We start from the raw sequence: 16,067 nt of genomic DNA on the forward strand, positions 1-16,067 counted from the left end.
GCCGTTTGGTTATGTCTGGTTATGTCATGCCATTTGGCTATGTCTTGTCATACCTTTTGGCTGTGTCTAGTTATGACTTTTGGTTATGTCTGGTTATGACTTTTGGTTATGTCTGGTTATGCCATTTGGCTATGTTTGGTCACGTTCTTTGTGTCTGATTATACCAATAATTTTGGCTGTGTCTGGTTAAGCCATTTGGCTATATCTGGTTTATGCCATGCCTTTTGGCTATGTATAGTCACGCTATTTTGGTTATTTTATCTGGTCAATTCCTTTGGTTATGACATTTGCCTATATCTGGTTATGTCATGCCATTTGGCTATGTTTGGCTATGTCTGGTCATTCCCTTTGGCTATGTCTGGTTATGCCATTTGGCTATGTCTGGTTATGCCATTTGGCTATGTCTGGTTATGCCATTTGGCTATGTCTGGTTATGTCGTGCCATTTGGCTATATCTTATGCCATTTGGCTATGTGGCTATGTCTTGTTACGTCCTTTGGTTATGTCTGATTATAACTTTTGGCTATGTCTGGTTATGACTTTTGGCTATGTCTGGTTGTGTCTGGTTATGACTTTTGGTTATGTCTGGTTATGTCTGGTTATGACTTTTGGTTATGTCTGGTCATGCCATTTGGCTATGTTTGGTCATAGTCTTTGTGTCTGGTTATGCCAATAATTTTGGCTGTGTCTGGTTATGCCAGTTGGCTATGTCTGGTTATGCCATGCCCTTTGGCTATGTATAGTCATGCTATTTTGGCTATATCTGGTCAATCCCTTTGGTTATGCCATTTGGCTATATCTGGTTATGCCATTTGGCTATGTTTGGCTATGTCTGGTCATTCCCTTTGGCTATATCTGGTTATGCCATTTGGCTATATCTGGTTGTGCCATTTGGCTATGTTTGGCTATGTCTGGTCATTCCATTTGGCTATGTCTGGTTATGCCATTTGGCTATATCTGGTTATGTCGTGCCATTTGGCTATATCTTATGCCATTTGGCTATGTGACTATGTCTGGTTACGTCCTTTGGTTATGTCTGGTTATGACTTTTGGTTATGTCTGGTTATGACTTTTGGTTATGTCTGGTTATGACTTTGGGTTATGTCTGGTTATGACTTTTGGTTATGTCTGGTTATGACTTTTGGTTATGTCTGGTCATGCCATTTGGGTATGTTTGGTTATGGTCTTTGTGTCTGGTTATGCCAATAATTTTGGCTGTGTCTGGTTATGCCAATAATTTTGGCTGTGTCTGGTTATGCCAGTTGGCTATGTCTGGTCATTCCCTTTGGCTATGTCTGGTTATGACTTTGGGTTATGTCTGGTTATGACTTTTGGTTATGTCTGGTCATGCCATTTGGGTATGTTTGGTCATGGTCTTTGACTGTGTCTGGTTATGCCAATAATTTTGGCTGTGTCTGGTTATCCCAGTTGGCTATGTCTGGTCATGCAATTTGGCTATGTCTGGTTATGCCACTTGGCTGTGTTTGATTATGTGTTTTGACTATGTCTGGTCATTTGTGTGAGTGTGCGTGTGTGTTTATGTGTGCGGATGCATGCATGCGTGTGTGCAAATTTTTGTTGGTTTTTGTTGTTTTTTGTTGGGTTGCGTGTGCGTGTGCGTGTGTGTGTGTGTGACAAAAACAAAGTTAAAACTAACACACAAAAACATCAACAACAAAAAACGAATAATAAATAGAGAAGAAAACAAAAACCGTCTCCCCGGCGGGGAATTGAACCCCGGTCTCCCGCGTGACAGGCGGGGATACTGACCACTATACTACCGAGGAGCTGTTTGAGTGATATTTACAAACACTCGACGTGGATTTCCAAGTACAGGTAAACCATCTGGTGAACGTGGGTCGACTCTTATGTCAGGTCGCAGGGAACATGAACCATAGCTCCTCGGAACATAGACACTGAGATATTAGTGTCTATGCTCGGTCGTATAGTGGTCAGTATCCCCGCCTGTCACGCAGGAGACCGGAATTCAATTCCCGGCCGGGTGGGGCCTAAAAAAAAAAAAAAATTATAGAGATAGGTTGAGTTGTCTTCTCTTGCTGGATCAAACATGCATGGTATTCGTTTCGAGGGATAGAAAATGAAGTGTGGGTTATGTTATTTTTTTTCTTCTGGTTCCTGTTTGATATTCTGGTCACGTTTACCTTCTATCGCATCATGTGACATTATTCAAGTAAACGTTTTACGTATTTCAGTTATCCATTCCTTTATTTATTTATTTACCTACTTTGTAAAATAAATAAGTAAATAAATAAATGATAAAAAATGAAAAATAAAATAAAGAAAGCAAGAAAAAAAAGACAAAATGTTTATTTAAACATCTGACTAGAGAAAAGGTAAATAAATAAATGAATAAATAAATAAATAAATACAATGATAATGCAGATATGCATAGTATTCTTTTAGAGAGAGAGAGAATCGCACGTTGGTTGATACATGTGTGTGTGTTTGTGAGGGAAAGAGAGAGAGAGAGAGACTGTATTTGTGTCAAGGGGCACAGCTCGTGCTATTGCAGTCCTGCTGTTTAGAATTTGGATTGCGTCCCTTGCATTGTGTTTCCGCTTGCAGACGTGTTTGCCTTTTTACTGTGAACTTTGTCCCTCTCTGCCTGGACTGGGCCATTTTCCTCAGAGCTTTAGCTCATTGATGATGGTGAAAATGATACTACTACTACAACTACTACTACTACTACTGATAACGTGCGCGAGAATGACTGGTGCGAAAGCGCTTTGATTTGTCTATGCACAAGATTCAGCGCTGTATAAATACCACTGTTATTATTATTATTATTTATAATGATACTAATAATGATAATAGCGCGCGCACACACACACACACACACACACACACAGACACACACATACACACACACACACACACACACACACACACACACACACACACACACACAGAGTTGTTTCACTCTCTCACATGATGTAATTCTATCTTACCCCAATTTTTTTTTTTTTTTTTTTAACCATAATAACTAATGTGAGCATGATGATCAGTGAAGGATGTGTCAGTTATTAGATTTTGCTGACGGACATACCAAATGAGGCGAAAGAGAATTTTCCGTGTTTGGTTGAAGCATTTTGAATTGAACTGAAGAAGAAAAATGTGAATCAACACAGCTTTTACCCAGCAGCTCTCAGAGAGAATCTTGTCAAGTTATATGGATTCCAAATTTAAAAAAAAAATAACAGAGATGAATTTTCTGTGGTCTCTTTAAGGTAATTCATCAAAGATTTAATGAATTAATGATGGTGAATAGAAAAAGTAGAATCTACAACAGCTTTTTCCCAGCAGCTCTTTCAGTAAGTGAATCATGTCGGGTTCAATAATGATTCCAAAACAATAACAGTGATGAATTTTCTGTGGTCTTTTTAACTCACTCAGTACGGCCAGTCCTCTCTTCTCCTCTACACAGACCCCTCAGATGTCCAGTGGGTGTCTGAATGGCCCAACCTTTAGCTTCCGTCGTCAGAATTGTGGTATTCTTTGTCAACATTCACCTCTTCAGTATAAGAGCCTTCCGCTTGCAATATTTTGATGATGGTAATTGGGGTGAAACGCTGTTAACGTCGTCTCTTTCGCCGCTCGTATGGAGAGAGTTAAGGTAATGTTCCTTGGCTTTCTTGGGTTCTAGAGGAGTCGTGTGGCGGAACTGATTGGTTAGGCGTTGGCCCGGAACTTGTGATTTGGCGTTCTTCAGTGATCAGAGTTTTGAGACCCCGTTTCTCCCAAGATTGGTGCTTACTTACTTACTTATTCCTCTTGATTCCTTGGGGAACATAGGGCCGCAACAACACTCCTCCAACGCACCCGGCTCTGGCTGGTCTTCTTCAGTTCAGCCCACGTCATTCCGGCCGCCCTTGTCTCTGCCTCAGTGCTTCTCCGCCAGGTCTGCTTCGGACGGCCAACTTTCCTTTTCCCCTGTGGGTTCCAATCAAGAGCCTGTCTTGTGATGTTTGTTGCAGGCTTGCGTAGTGTATGGCCTATCCATCCCCATTTCCGTTTCTCGATTTCCGTCTCCAGTGGGGCCTGTTTTGTCATGTTCCAAAGTTCTTCATTGGAGACAGCCTCTGGCCATCTGATGTTCAGGATGTTTCTTAGACATCTGTTGGTGAATGTCTGAAGCTTGTGGGTGCTGGTCTTTGTCACTCTCCACGTCTCTGAGCCATAGAGTAGAACCGACTTCACGTTGGTGTTAAAAATCCGGATCTTGTTGCGGATTGAGAGGGCTGTCGATCTCCAGATTGGTCGAAGGGTGTTGAAGGCGTGTCTTGCTTTGTTGATACGGCTCTTGATGTCTTCGTCCGTCCCCCCGTCTTTGCTGACAACACTGCCTAAGTAGACAAACTTGTCAACCTCCTTGATGTTCTCTTGGTGTAGTTGCACTGGATCTTGCTTCTTGTTGTTGACCCTCATGACCTCTGTTTTCCCAATGTTGATTTGGAGTTCAGTCTTCTCAGCTTCTTCTGCCACACGACATAGTTTCTCCTGTGCATCTTGCTGCCTGTGGGAGAGAAGACTTATGTCATCTGCGAAGTCTAGGTCCTCCAGCTGTTTAGTGAAAGTCCACTGGATGCCTGTCCTCCGATCTGCTGTAGACTGCCTCATGACCCAGTCAACCACCATCAGGAAAATGGTCGGTGAGAGCAAACAACCCTGACGGACGCCGGTTTGCACACTGAAAGGTTCCGTCAGTTTCCCGTCGTGGATCACTTGACAGGTGGCGTCTTCGTACATTTGCTGGATGATGCTTACAAACTTTGGTGGAAATCCATAGTGGTACATCAGTCTCCAGATGACATCTCGGTCGACACTGTCAAAAGCTTTTTGAAAGTCGACGAAGACTGTGTACAGGGGGGTCTGCCACTCCAGGGACTGCTCGATGATGATGCGCATGGTTGCGATGTGATCCGTGCACGAGCGATCTTGTTGGAAGCCTGCTTGTTCGTCCCGAAGTGTCTTGTCCAAAGCGTTCTTCAGTCTCTCAAGAATGATTCTGCTCAGTACCTTGCCCGGAATAGACAACAGCATGATTCCCCGCCAGCTGTTGCAGGATGAAAGGTCCCCTTTCTTTGGCAGCTTTACAAGATGTCCTCTTTTCCAGTCTTTTGGCACTCGCTCCTGTTCCCAGATCTTGCAAAGGAGAGGGTGCAGCATCTCAGTTGAAGTCTGGATGTCGGCCTTCAGAGCTTCAGGTGGAATTCCATCTGGGCCGGCTGCCTTTCCTGACTTGAGGGACTTGATGGCCTTGACGATCTCGGTCTTGCTGGGAGGGTTGGTGTTGATGTCGAGGAGCTTGGTAGGTGGCGGGATGTCTGGTGGGGTGGGTGGTGCTGGTCGGTTGAGCGTTTCTTTGAAATGCTCCGCCCATCTTGTTCTCTGCTGTTCTTCGCCAAGGATGGTGTTTCCGTCTTTGTCCTTGACGGGCCGGCTTGGGTTGCTGTTTTTCCCGGAGAGTGTCCTGGTGATCTCATACAGGCGCTTCATGTTCCGCTGACCTGCTGCACTCTCAGCTTCTGCTGTCAGTTCCTCGATGTAGGTTCTTTTATCTTTTCTCGCACTTCGCTTTACTTGTCGGTTCGTCTCCCAGTACTGTGCTTGTAGCTCATGTCTCTCGGCTTGATCTTGCGTGCAGTTGATCTGGTCTTTCAAATGCTTCCTCTCAGTGATGAGTGTCCAGGTGTCTGTTGATAGCCACTCTTTGTGCTTCCTCGTTTTCTTGCCCAGGACTGTTTTGCAAGTTGTTGTCCAGGTCTCTCGAAGGCTGTGCCAGTGTTCTTCTATTGAGTCCTCTGGGAGTTGGGAAAGCACACTGAACTTGTTCCTCAATTCAATCTTGAACTCTTCTGCTTTGAGTTTCTCCTTCAAGCTGTGCACGTTGTACTTGTGCGATGGTCTTGCGGCCTGGTCGTTGTAGGCCTTCAGCTTGGTTTTGAGTGCTGCCACAACCAGGTGGTGATCCGATGCTGCGTCTGCGCCGCGCTTTACCCTGACGTCGTGCAGGCTTCGTCTCCACTTACGACCGATGGTGATGTGGTCGATCTGGTTCTCGGTCTTGCCGTCAGGGGAAACCCACGTGGTCTTATGGATGGTCTTGTGGGGAAACAAGGTGCCTCCAATGACCAGGTCATTGAAGGTGCAGAACTCCATGAAAAGTTCTCCATTCTCATTCTGTACTCCAGTGCCGTGTCTGCCCATGATGAGCTCTCTGTTTGTGTTGTCGGCGCCTACCTTGGCATTCAGGTCTCCCATGAGGATCTTCATATCTCTTTTGGGTGTCTTGTCTATGACTGCTTGGACTTGTTGGTAAAAATCATCCTTCTCTTTGATGACTGCCACGTTGGTAGGGGCGTAGCACTGAATGATGGTAACTTTCCTGCCCTTTGAATTGAAGCGTGCCGTGAGGATCCTTGGTGACATAGGCTCCATGGACAGCAGTGCTCGTGTTGCTTCGGGTGTCATCAGCAACGCTACTCCGTGGGTGTGGGGTTGGCCTTCTTCCTGTCCAGAGTGGATGATGGTGTCTCCACTCACTAGTTGCGTTCTTCCTGATCCTGTCCATCTTGTCTCACATAGGCCTAGAATCTTCAAGTTGTACCTTTGCATCTCACGACAGACTTGAGCTGTTTTGCCTGTCTCGTATAGGGTTCTGATGTTCCAGGTCCCTATCCTGGTTTTGGCCTTGGTCGTCAGAAGAGTTGTCGGCGCACTGGCTTCCCAAGGGCTTTCACCAGCTCGCGTCATGGGCTCTACCAGAGAGTACCCCTCCTGGACCAAGCAGTTCTCAGAGTTTGTTGTTGCAGTTTCTGTAACAGTCTTCTTTTTACAGAACCGGGTTGTTAGCCTAATTCAAACCCCCAACCTGGAGGACCAGTGGGTACTATTCGTCTGGTCTCTACCCTTTGACCTGTCTGACTTGGGTGGCCCTACCAGGAGACGAATCTCCCGCCAGCATAGCTCTCAGGGTTATTGAGACACGCAAGCCCCCCAACCACGGCAAGGTTGCACCCACTGGGAGGAAGATTGGTGCTGGTTTGATCTTATGCTCGCGTATACACACGAAGGAGGTTCAGGCACTAGCAGGTCTGCGCATATGTTGACCTTGGAGATCGGAAACATCTCCACCCTTCACCCACCAGGCCGGCCTCATCGAGATTCAAACCTGGGACCCTCAGATTGAAAGTCAAACGCTTTAACCGCTCTGCTATAACGCCTGCCGTGTGTGTGTGTGTGTGTGTGTGTGTGTGTGCGTGCGTGTGTGCCGGCATGAAAACACATACACACACGTGCGAACGTGCGCGCGTGCACACACACACACACACACACACAGTAGACATTTCAACCATATACATTTGGCTTCCGCCCCAGCACGAACCAGAAGAAAAAAAATAGTAACCCTGACGGGGACTCGAACCCCGGACTCCCACGGTCATTGCTGACAGGTGGGGATACTGACCACGATTCCACCGGGGTGCTACTGTACGTCGTGTAAATTAAAGGGTTCACGCTGACCCCTACAGTGGCCACGTCCACAGCACACTGGACTTCCTCGGTTGTGGTTTAGGAGAAAGGTGGCAGAATGGTTAAGACGCTCAGCTGCCAATACAGAGAGTCCGTGAGCGTGTGGGTTCGAATCCCGCTCTCGCCCTTTCTCCTAAGTTTGACTGGAAAATCAAACTGAGCGTCTAGTCTTTCGGATGAGACGATAAACCGAGGTCCCGTGTGCAGCACGCACTTGGCGCACTGAAAAAGAACCCATGGCAACGAGAGTGTTGTCCTCTGGCGAAATAACGTAAAATGAAATCCACTTTCATAGGTACACAAATATGTAAGCATGCACTCAAGGCCTGACTAAGCGCGTTGGGTTATGCTGCTGGTCAGGCATCTGCTCAACAGATGTGGTGTAGCGTGTATGGATTTGTCCGAACGCAGTGACGCCTCCTTGAGAAAGTGAAACTGAAACTGAAACGGTCACCAACCCCGCCTGTCACGCGGCAGTCCGGGGTTGAACGTCCCGCCGGGGAGACAGTCTTTTGTGTTTTGTCTGCTGTGTTTTGTTGTGTTTTTCTTTTTGTTTAGATATGTTGTGCGTTTTCGTCTTTGCTGTTCTTGTTTTATTCATTCATTTATCTCTATGTGAAACATTATAAATGGGTTGATGGGGTGGGGGTGGGGGGTAACAAAAAAAGAAAAAAAGATAGAAGACGAAGAAGAAGAAGAAGAAAAGACATGATTCCTGTTATGATCAAACTTAAATAATTTAATTGGCCGGATTTATGTGTATGATGACCACGATCGCTGGATCTTTGATTTAACCGGCGACTGTTAATGCTGAACTAAGAAGATATCTGAAAAAAAAAAAAACATCTTTTCATCACCGGAATAAACCAACGTTGTGGATAGAGCAACAGAATTCATATCAAGTTGTTAAGATAACATCAACTCACATCTTTCATTTGATTTTATATAAAGAAATGGACAGCTCCTCGGTAGTATAGTGGTCAGTATCCCCGCCTGTCACGCAGGAGACCGGGGTTCAATTCCCCGCCGGGGAGACGGCTTTTGTTTCTGTTTGTTTTTCCATAGGTCATTCTTTTTCGTCTTTTGCTGTTCATGTTTTCTTGATTGATTTATCTGTATGTGAAATATTATGAATGGGTTTGTGTGGGGATGAAAAAAAAAAAACAAAGAAAAAAAGATAGGAAGAAACCTGAAAAAAGAACATAACATTTTTTCATGACTGGAATTAACCGACGTTGTTCAGTGGGTTTTTTTTTTTTAAGTACCCAGGTAGACATTTCATCCTTATACATTTCGCCTCTTTTCTCCGTAAGTAGGAAATAAATAAATGATAAAAAATGTCAGCTGTTATGGGTGATTGTATATTCGGTAATAGACAGCTGTCGTCAGGGAGACCCGATATCGCCTTATTTGTTTGTCTTATGTTCCGAGATACTTGCATGCAAAATTCGTGACGATGAAAAAATAACAGGTATAAAAATATCCGACACACTATTTTAAAATAAATCAGTTTGTAGATGATACAACATTCACATTAGGAGACAGATGCTCATACGAAAGGTTGTTTGAAACACTAAATGAATTTGAAGATATTTCAGGCCTAACTTTGAAAAAACAACAAATGTTTGGTTAGGAAAAAAGAAAAGTTCGCCTGAAAGATACTTAGTTCACAAAGATATGCAATGGAATCCAACAAAGTTCAAAATATTGGGAATTTGGTTTACTAACGAAATATCACACATAACAAAAATTAATATTGGAGATAAATTTGTTGATGCCATTAATCTTTTCAAAACGTGGGCAAAAAGAATATGTACGCCTTTGGGTAGAGTGGCAGTACTAAAATCCTTAATACTTACAAAATTAACTTACTTATGGATTTTACTGCCCAACCCGCCAGAAAGCAAACTGAAAAGACTGCAAAAAATGTACTATGAGTTTGTATGGGACAAAAAAATAGACAAAATCAAGACAGTATTCAGTGTAAAACACTGAGCAAGGAGGTATAGGAAAGGATAGTAATAATCAACAACGAAAGTAACCAGAACACAAAAGCATTAGACATGATATGTAGAGTTACAAAAGGACCAAGAACATATTATAATATTTTGCTTGAAAAAATAGAAATATATGACATAAAACCGTTCGTTAATTGGGAGAGAAAACTGGATGTTGTAATTGACTGGAAAACTGCTTTAGAGTTAATTATGAAAACGAAAGAAATCAACTAAAATGGTTTCAAATCCGAATTTGCTGTAGAATTCTAGTCACAAATAGTATTCTTAGAAGAATGGGATTGACAGAAAGTGAAAAATGCAACTTTTGTAATAATGAAAAAGATACTATACACCATTATCTGTGGAACTGCAATTATAGTCTTACTGGTTAGAACTGGAAAAATTATTCAGAAAGATAAGTGCCAAGTGTGTGACAGATTATCCTTTAATACTGAACTTGTTTTGTTTGGAACTGACGACAAAACGAAAACAGACGAAGTACTCAACCTGATTATATTATGGGCTAAATTTTTTATATACAAAAGCAGAATCAATAAAATCAGACCAACAATATCAGCATTCACGAAGGAAGTACAGTACAACTACCGTACTGAAAAATATGTGTCCAGAATGGAAATGTGTTATAACAAAATTAATTTTGAACAGAAGTGGTTCCCATACATGGGATTAATAAACGATTTAAATGATTAAAGTCTAGTATGGTACATCGGAATATATAAGAATGGTTGAAGAAACTAGTTTTTTTGCTGCCAGTATCATTGCTGTCTTATTTCTACTTTATTGCATTTTATTTTTGTATACAACATTGCCAACCACACGTACAGACATACTGGCGACAGGTGAATTTCTGTTCATGTTTTCTTGATTTATCTGTATATGAAATATTATCAATGGGTTTGTGTGGGGTGGAAAAAAATGGAAGAAACCTGTAAAAAGAACATAACATTTTTTCATCACCAGAATAAACAAACGTTGTGGATAGAACAACAGAATACATATGTTGTTAAGATAACATCAACTCACATCTTTCATTAGAAAGTCCATTTCCAGCTAATAATCTGTTATAAAAGCCTATTAAAGGAAGATTGAAATGTTTTGTTTATGTAGTTTTAATCAGATCCCAACCAAGCAATAAGAATAATTCTTATGAATCTCTTCTCTCTCTCTAAATGAATACTGTGCAAAAATTCATTATCATTAGTGTTTATTTATTTATTTGTCCCACGGACTTAAAATTATTAACCAGTTGACAACATAAGTTGCCACAGAAGCAGACTGGAGTAATGGTCACTTCTGAAATATGGGGTGACTGTGGTAGACAGACAGTGTATAAAATGAAACTGGTACAACATGGTAACGCATTCAAGAAAATTGATGGCCAAACCCGCCCTCACACACACACACACACAAAGTATACATGAAAAACTGTGCACACAGGCCATTCAATACACAAACCTTTAATAATCACAATCTACATGGATTTATAACATTTAACACCAATGCATCTAACAATGCATCTGCTCATTTTTACCTTTCACAGGCACAAACATGCACATAAATCCACAACGACTCCCATGCACACACTCACACACGGAATGACAGTTTTGCACTGGCTCCCCAAAATCAGTTTTTTCTTCCTTTCTTCTTCTTCTGTTTCACCTGTGTCGCTTTCATCTGATTATTGACTGGATCGTTTTTCTTCCGCTTGCGATACTCCAAGTTCTCCTTTCTGCCTGCAGAGGCTGGGTTCAGCTTTCTGTTCCGTTCTGTTTGTCCATCAACAGTTCTGCTGTTTTTCTTCCCTTTCTTCAGGCTTTTTGCTCCACCAGCACAGTGGTCTTTGTCTGTTTTCTTCACCCTGAAAGAATCTGGCTTGCTGTTCACCGGTACAGCGACTTGTTTTCTCTGGCCCGCATTCTTCTCTTTCCGTCTCTTGGCCAGGGAAGGAGGCTGACCATGGCTGAGCCGTGCTGCGGGGGCACTGTGCAATGTGCTGGACATGGACCTGAACAACTTGATCAGTGTCTTTCTGCCCACAGCCAGCAGCTTCTGCCCCCCAGTGGCCTCGGCCTTCATCCCCAACGCCTCCCATCTGGCCTGGAGGTCTGCCAGAAGTGCACAACACTTCTGTGTCTTCTTCTTGGAGCTGCTCTCTGGGAACTTCTTCTGGAACTTTCTGAGGATCCGCAGGAGGTCTCTGATGCTGGATGCTGCCGTTATCTTCTCCTTCAGGCCCGTTTTGCCCCGCACGGCGAGAGCTGAAACAGATCGTTTACCTTGTTCACTTCTTTTCTTTCAGTCTCCTCTGAACATGGCACAATTTTTGCTCTTCTTATTTAAACCATTTGATCTTCCCTTCACTGTATCTTTCAATATGTCACATGTTGATGTACTTGCTTATTTTGTTTAATTTTTTTTTTCCTTTTTCAAAAAGTGAATGTTTCATGTAAAACATGGGGTCATAGCTCAGGGCCAGACCATGGTGTAGGATTTATGTGTCAGTCAGGCATCTGCTGTTGGTAAGGCATCTGCTCTGTTTTGTTTTGTACAGCAGATGTGGTGCAACATGTGTGGATCAGACTGCATGTTCTGACATCTTCAAAATGAAAATCTTACCACCTCATAGCCTCTCAATTCACAAGACAGAATCAGAAAAAAAGGGGGAAAAAAAATCATTATCATTATTTATATTCATTATATATAATTATATCTTTACCTTCTTTCAGTAGTAAAAAAAAAAAAAAAATGTAGCCAAGCACTCAGCTGGATTCACTGACTGTTTACCACACAAGCTATAGCACACACCTTTTTCGCAACTAACCGCCAGTCTCCAACGACCAGCACAGAATGTGTGAAGCCATTCCCGGTCTGATTGCAAAGCCCCTTTTAAACAACTGCTCCAAACCATTTATTAAATCAAGTCTCTGAATCGTTTGCTGCAATATTATATTTGTTGTGTTCGCACACACACTTTAATCAATTTGAAGCATACTTGATTTCAGTCTAATTGTTCATCAGTGTAAACCACAACTTACACTGATCGGCATTCTCTGAACAAAACAGCCACAAAAACAGCTAACTACCACAACACTGCCTATGTTGATCTTACACTGATCAGCATCTTCTGGAAGTGAGGGCAATATGTCTCCTCTCCTGACTGCCACCTCCCCAATGTCCACAGGGTCTGTACACACAGTGGTCATCACATCAGGCCACAATACAGCATCCACAGGGTCTGTACACAGAGTGGTCATTACACAATACACCATCCAAAGGGTCTGTACACAGTGGTCATCACATAAAACACAATACAGCATCCACAGGGTCTGTACACAGTGGTCGACCTCACTAAAGCCTTCGACACCGTGAGTAGAGAGGGACTGTGGAAGATCATGGCCAAGTACGGATGCCCTCGGAAATTTATTTCCTTGGTCAGCCAATTCCATGAAGGCATGCAGGCTCGAGTCCAGGACAATGGTGAAACATCTGCTCCTTTTGCTGTCACAAATGGTGTCAAGCAAGGCTGCGTCCTGGCTCCAACGCTGTTCAGCCTCATGTTCTCTGCAATGCTTACTGATGCCTTCAGAGATGGCAATGTTGGAATCGGCCTAAAGTACAGAACAGATGGCAAGCTGTTTAACCTCAGAAGGCTTCAAGCAAAAACGAAGGTCATGACAGACATCATCAGAGACTTTTTGTTTGCTGATGATTGTGCCCTCAACGCTGGATCTGAAGCTGACATGCAACTCAGCGTCGACAAGTTTGCCACTGCCAGCAGGAACTTCGGCCTTACCATCAGCACGAGGAAAACTGAAGTTCTCCATCAGCCAGCCCCAGGGAAACCCTACATTGAGCCCAACATCACAGTCAACGGTCAGAGACTCAGTGCGGTGGAGCGGTTCACATACCTTGGCAGCACACTGTCACGAAATGCGACCATCGACGATGAAGTGAACGTCAGGATTGCAAGAGCAAGCGCAACTTTTGGTAGACTCAATGCAAATGTCTGGAACAGAAGAGGCATTAGTCTTGAGACCAAGCTAAAGGTCTACAAAGCAGTAGTTCTCCCCACACTACTGTACGCCTGCGAAACTTGGACAGTGTACCAACGACATGCCAAGAAGCTGAACCACTTCCACACAACATGCCTCAGGAAGCTACTGAACATCAAGTGGCAAGACAAGACCCCAGACACAGAGGTGCTCGCAAAAGCCACCCTTCTCAGCATCTTCACCATCCTGATGCAGTCCCAGCTTCGCTGGGCTGGACACGTGGCGCGCATGCCAGACCATAGGCTGCCCAAAAGGCTCTTCTATGGCGAGCTGCAACAAGGGAAGAGATCACACGGAGGTCAGAAGAAGCGCTTCAGAGATACTCTGAAAGTCTTTCTTAAAGCGTTTGATATCAACCCTGACTCCTGGGAGGAATCTGCAGTGGACCGTGACAACTGGCGCGCTGCTGTGCACAAAGGCGCCAGGTTGTGCGAGGCCAACAGGACTGCTGCAGCTGTTGAGAAGAGGCATGCCAGAAAGTCACGGGCAAACAAACTCCCTGACAATGATATGCCTGTCTTTGTCTGCCCCAACTGTCAGCGACCATTTCGTGCGCAGATTGGACTATTCAGCCATCTGCGCACTCACAGATTGATTCATGAGCATCCTTCCCCCCACCCCACCACCCTCCCCCCATCTGGATGACAACGATGGTCATCATCGATCTCGATGGACACACCACCACCACCACACAGTGGTCATCACATCAGGACACAATACACCATCCACAGGGTCTGTACACAGAGTGGTCATCACATCAGGACACAATACACCATCCACAGGGTCTGTACACAGTGGTCATCACATCAGAACACAATACACCATCCACAGGGTCTGTACAAACAGTGGTCATCACATCAGAACACAATACACCACCCACAGGGTCTGTACACACAGTGGTCACCGCACAATACACAGGGTCTGTACACAGTGGTCATCACATAAGACACAATACACCACCCACAGGGTCTGTACAGTGGTCATCACATCAGGACACAATACACCACCCACAGGGTCTGTACACAGTGTGGTCATCACATAGGATACAATACACCACCCACAGGGTCTGTACACAGAGTGGTCATCACATCAGGACAATACACCATCCACAGGGTCTGTACACAGTGGTCATCACATAGAACACAATACAGCATCCACAGGGTCTGTACACAGAGTGGTCATTACACAATACACCATCCAAAGGGTCTGTACACAGTGGACACCACATAAAACACAATACAGCATCCACAGGGTCTGTACACAGAGTGGTCATCACATAGGACACAATACACCATCCACAGGTTCTGTACACACAGTGGTCACTGCACAATACACCGTCCACAGGGTCTGTACACACAGTGGTCATCACATAGAGCACGATACACCATCCACAGGGTCTGTACACAGAGTGGTCATCACATCAGGGCACAATACACCGTCCACAGGGTCTGTACACACAGTGGTCATCACATAGAACACAATACACCATCCACAGGGTCTGTACACAGAGTGGTCATCACATCAGAACACAATACACCATCCACAGGGTCTGTACACAGAGTGGTCATCACATCAGGGCACAATACACCATCCACAGGGTCTGTACACAGAGTGGTCATCACATCAGGACACAATACACCATCCACAGGGTCTGTACACAGAGTGGTCACTGCACAATACACCATCCACAGGGTCTGTACACAGTGGTCATCACATCAGGACACAATACACCATCCACAGGGTCTGTACACAGAGTGGTCATCACATCAGGGCACAATACAGCATGCAGTTGGAACCAGATCATTACCAAGACCAGCACTGGAAAAGAACTGTTGATGGAAAAGGTGTGTTTTCAGAGCAGACTTAATAGAATTTCATACAGAGATAAAAAGATGACAAAACAATGCAATATGTTTTTTTTCTTATTGACTAAAACACTACCACAATACAATATGTTTTTAGCCCTTTTATTGAATAAAATGATAACAAAACATGCAATATTTCTTTTTCTTACTAAATAAAGCAAGGTGTGTAAAGTTCAAACAGCCTCTCTCTCTCTCTTTCAGTGTTGCAAACAGACATAACTCACACCCACCCCATCCCGTCCCCCACCAACACCCACCCAAGTTAAGGAGGTTAAAGTTTTTGTTCCTCTTTACCATGCCAGTGGGACCATCAATGATACATGAGAAATAACTCCATCCTGTGATAAATGGGAGATAACTGTCCAACATGGGCAAGGAATACATACTACATATCTATATGGCTTGTACATATTTTTGATATATAATAAAAAAAAAAAAACAAGAGAGGCAAGGCCTTCAAGACTCACTTGTGATAAATTAAGTCCCCTAGCATTACAGAGTAATTTCCCTTTTTTACTATCTGCACCAAAACGTTTGCAAAATAAAAAAAAAAAAAAAAAATTCCATGCTTAGCAAAAGAA

General features: G+C 43.7%; 1 protein-coding gene across 4 annotated transcripts in view; it reads right to left on the reverse strand.

The window, feature by feature from the left end:
• Positions 1–11,013: 11,013 nt before the first annotated feature.
• The window catches only part of LOC143295950 (uncharacterized), a 343,443-nt gene continuing 338,389 nt past the window's right edge, over positions 11,014–16,067 (reverse strand). For all 4 annotated transcript variants that reach the window (XM_076607656.1, XM_076607655.1, XM_076607653.1 and 1 more), the window contains exons 9-10: positions 12,679–12,753; positions 11,014–11,827 (exon numbers count right to left, since the gene is read on the reverse strand). In XM_076607656.1, the coding sequence (XP_076463771.1) occupies positions 11,193–11,827; positions 12,679–12,753 (710 nt within the window). In that variant the 3' untranslated portion in view covers positions 11,014–11,192. The remainder of the gene's footprint in view (positions 11,828–12,678; positions 12,754–16,067) is intronic.

This window comes from Babylonia areolata, chromosome 21 (genome assembly GCF_041734735.1).
Source record: "Babylonia areolata isolate BAREFJ2019XMU chromosome 21, ASM4173473v1, whole genome shotgun sequence".
NCBI classification, from domain to species: domain Eukaryota; kingdom Metazoa; phylum Mollusca; class Gastropoda; order Neogastropoda; family Buccinidae; genus Babylonia; species Babylonia areolata.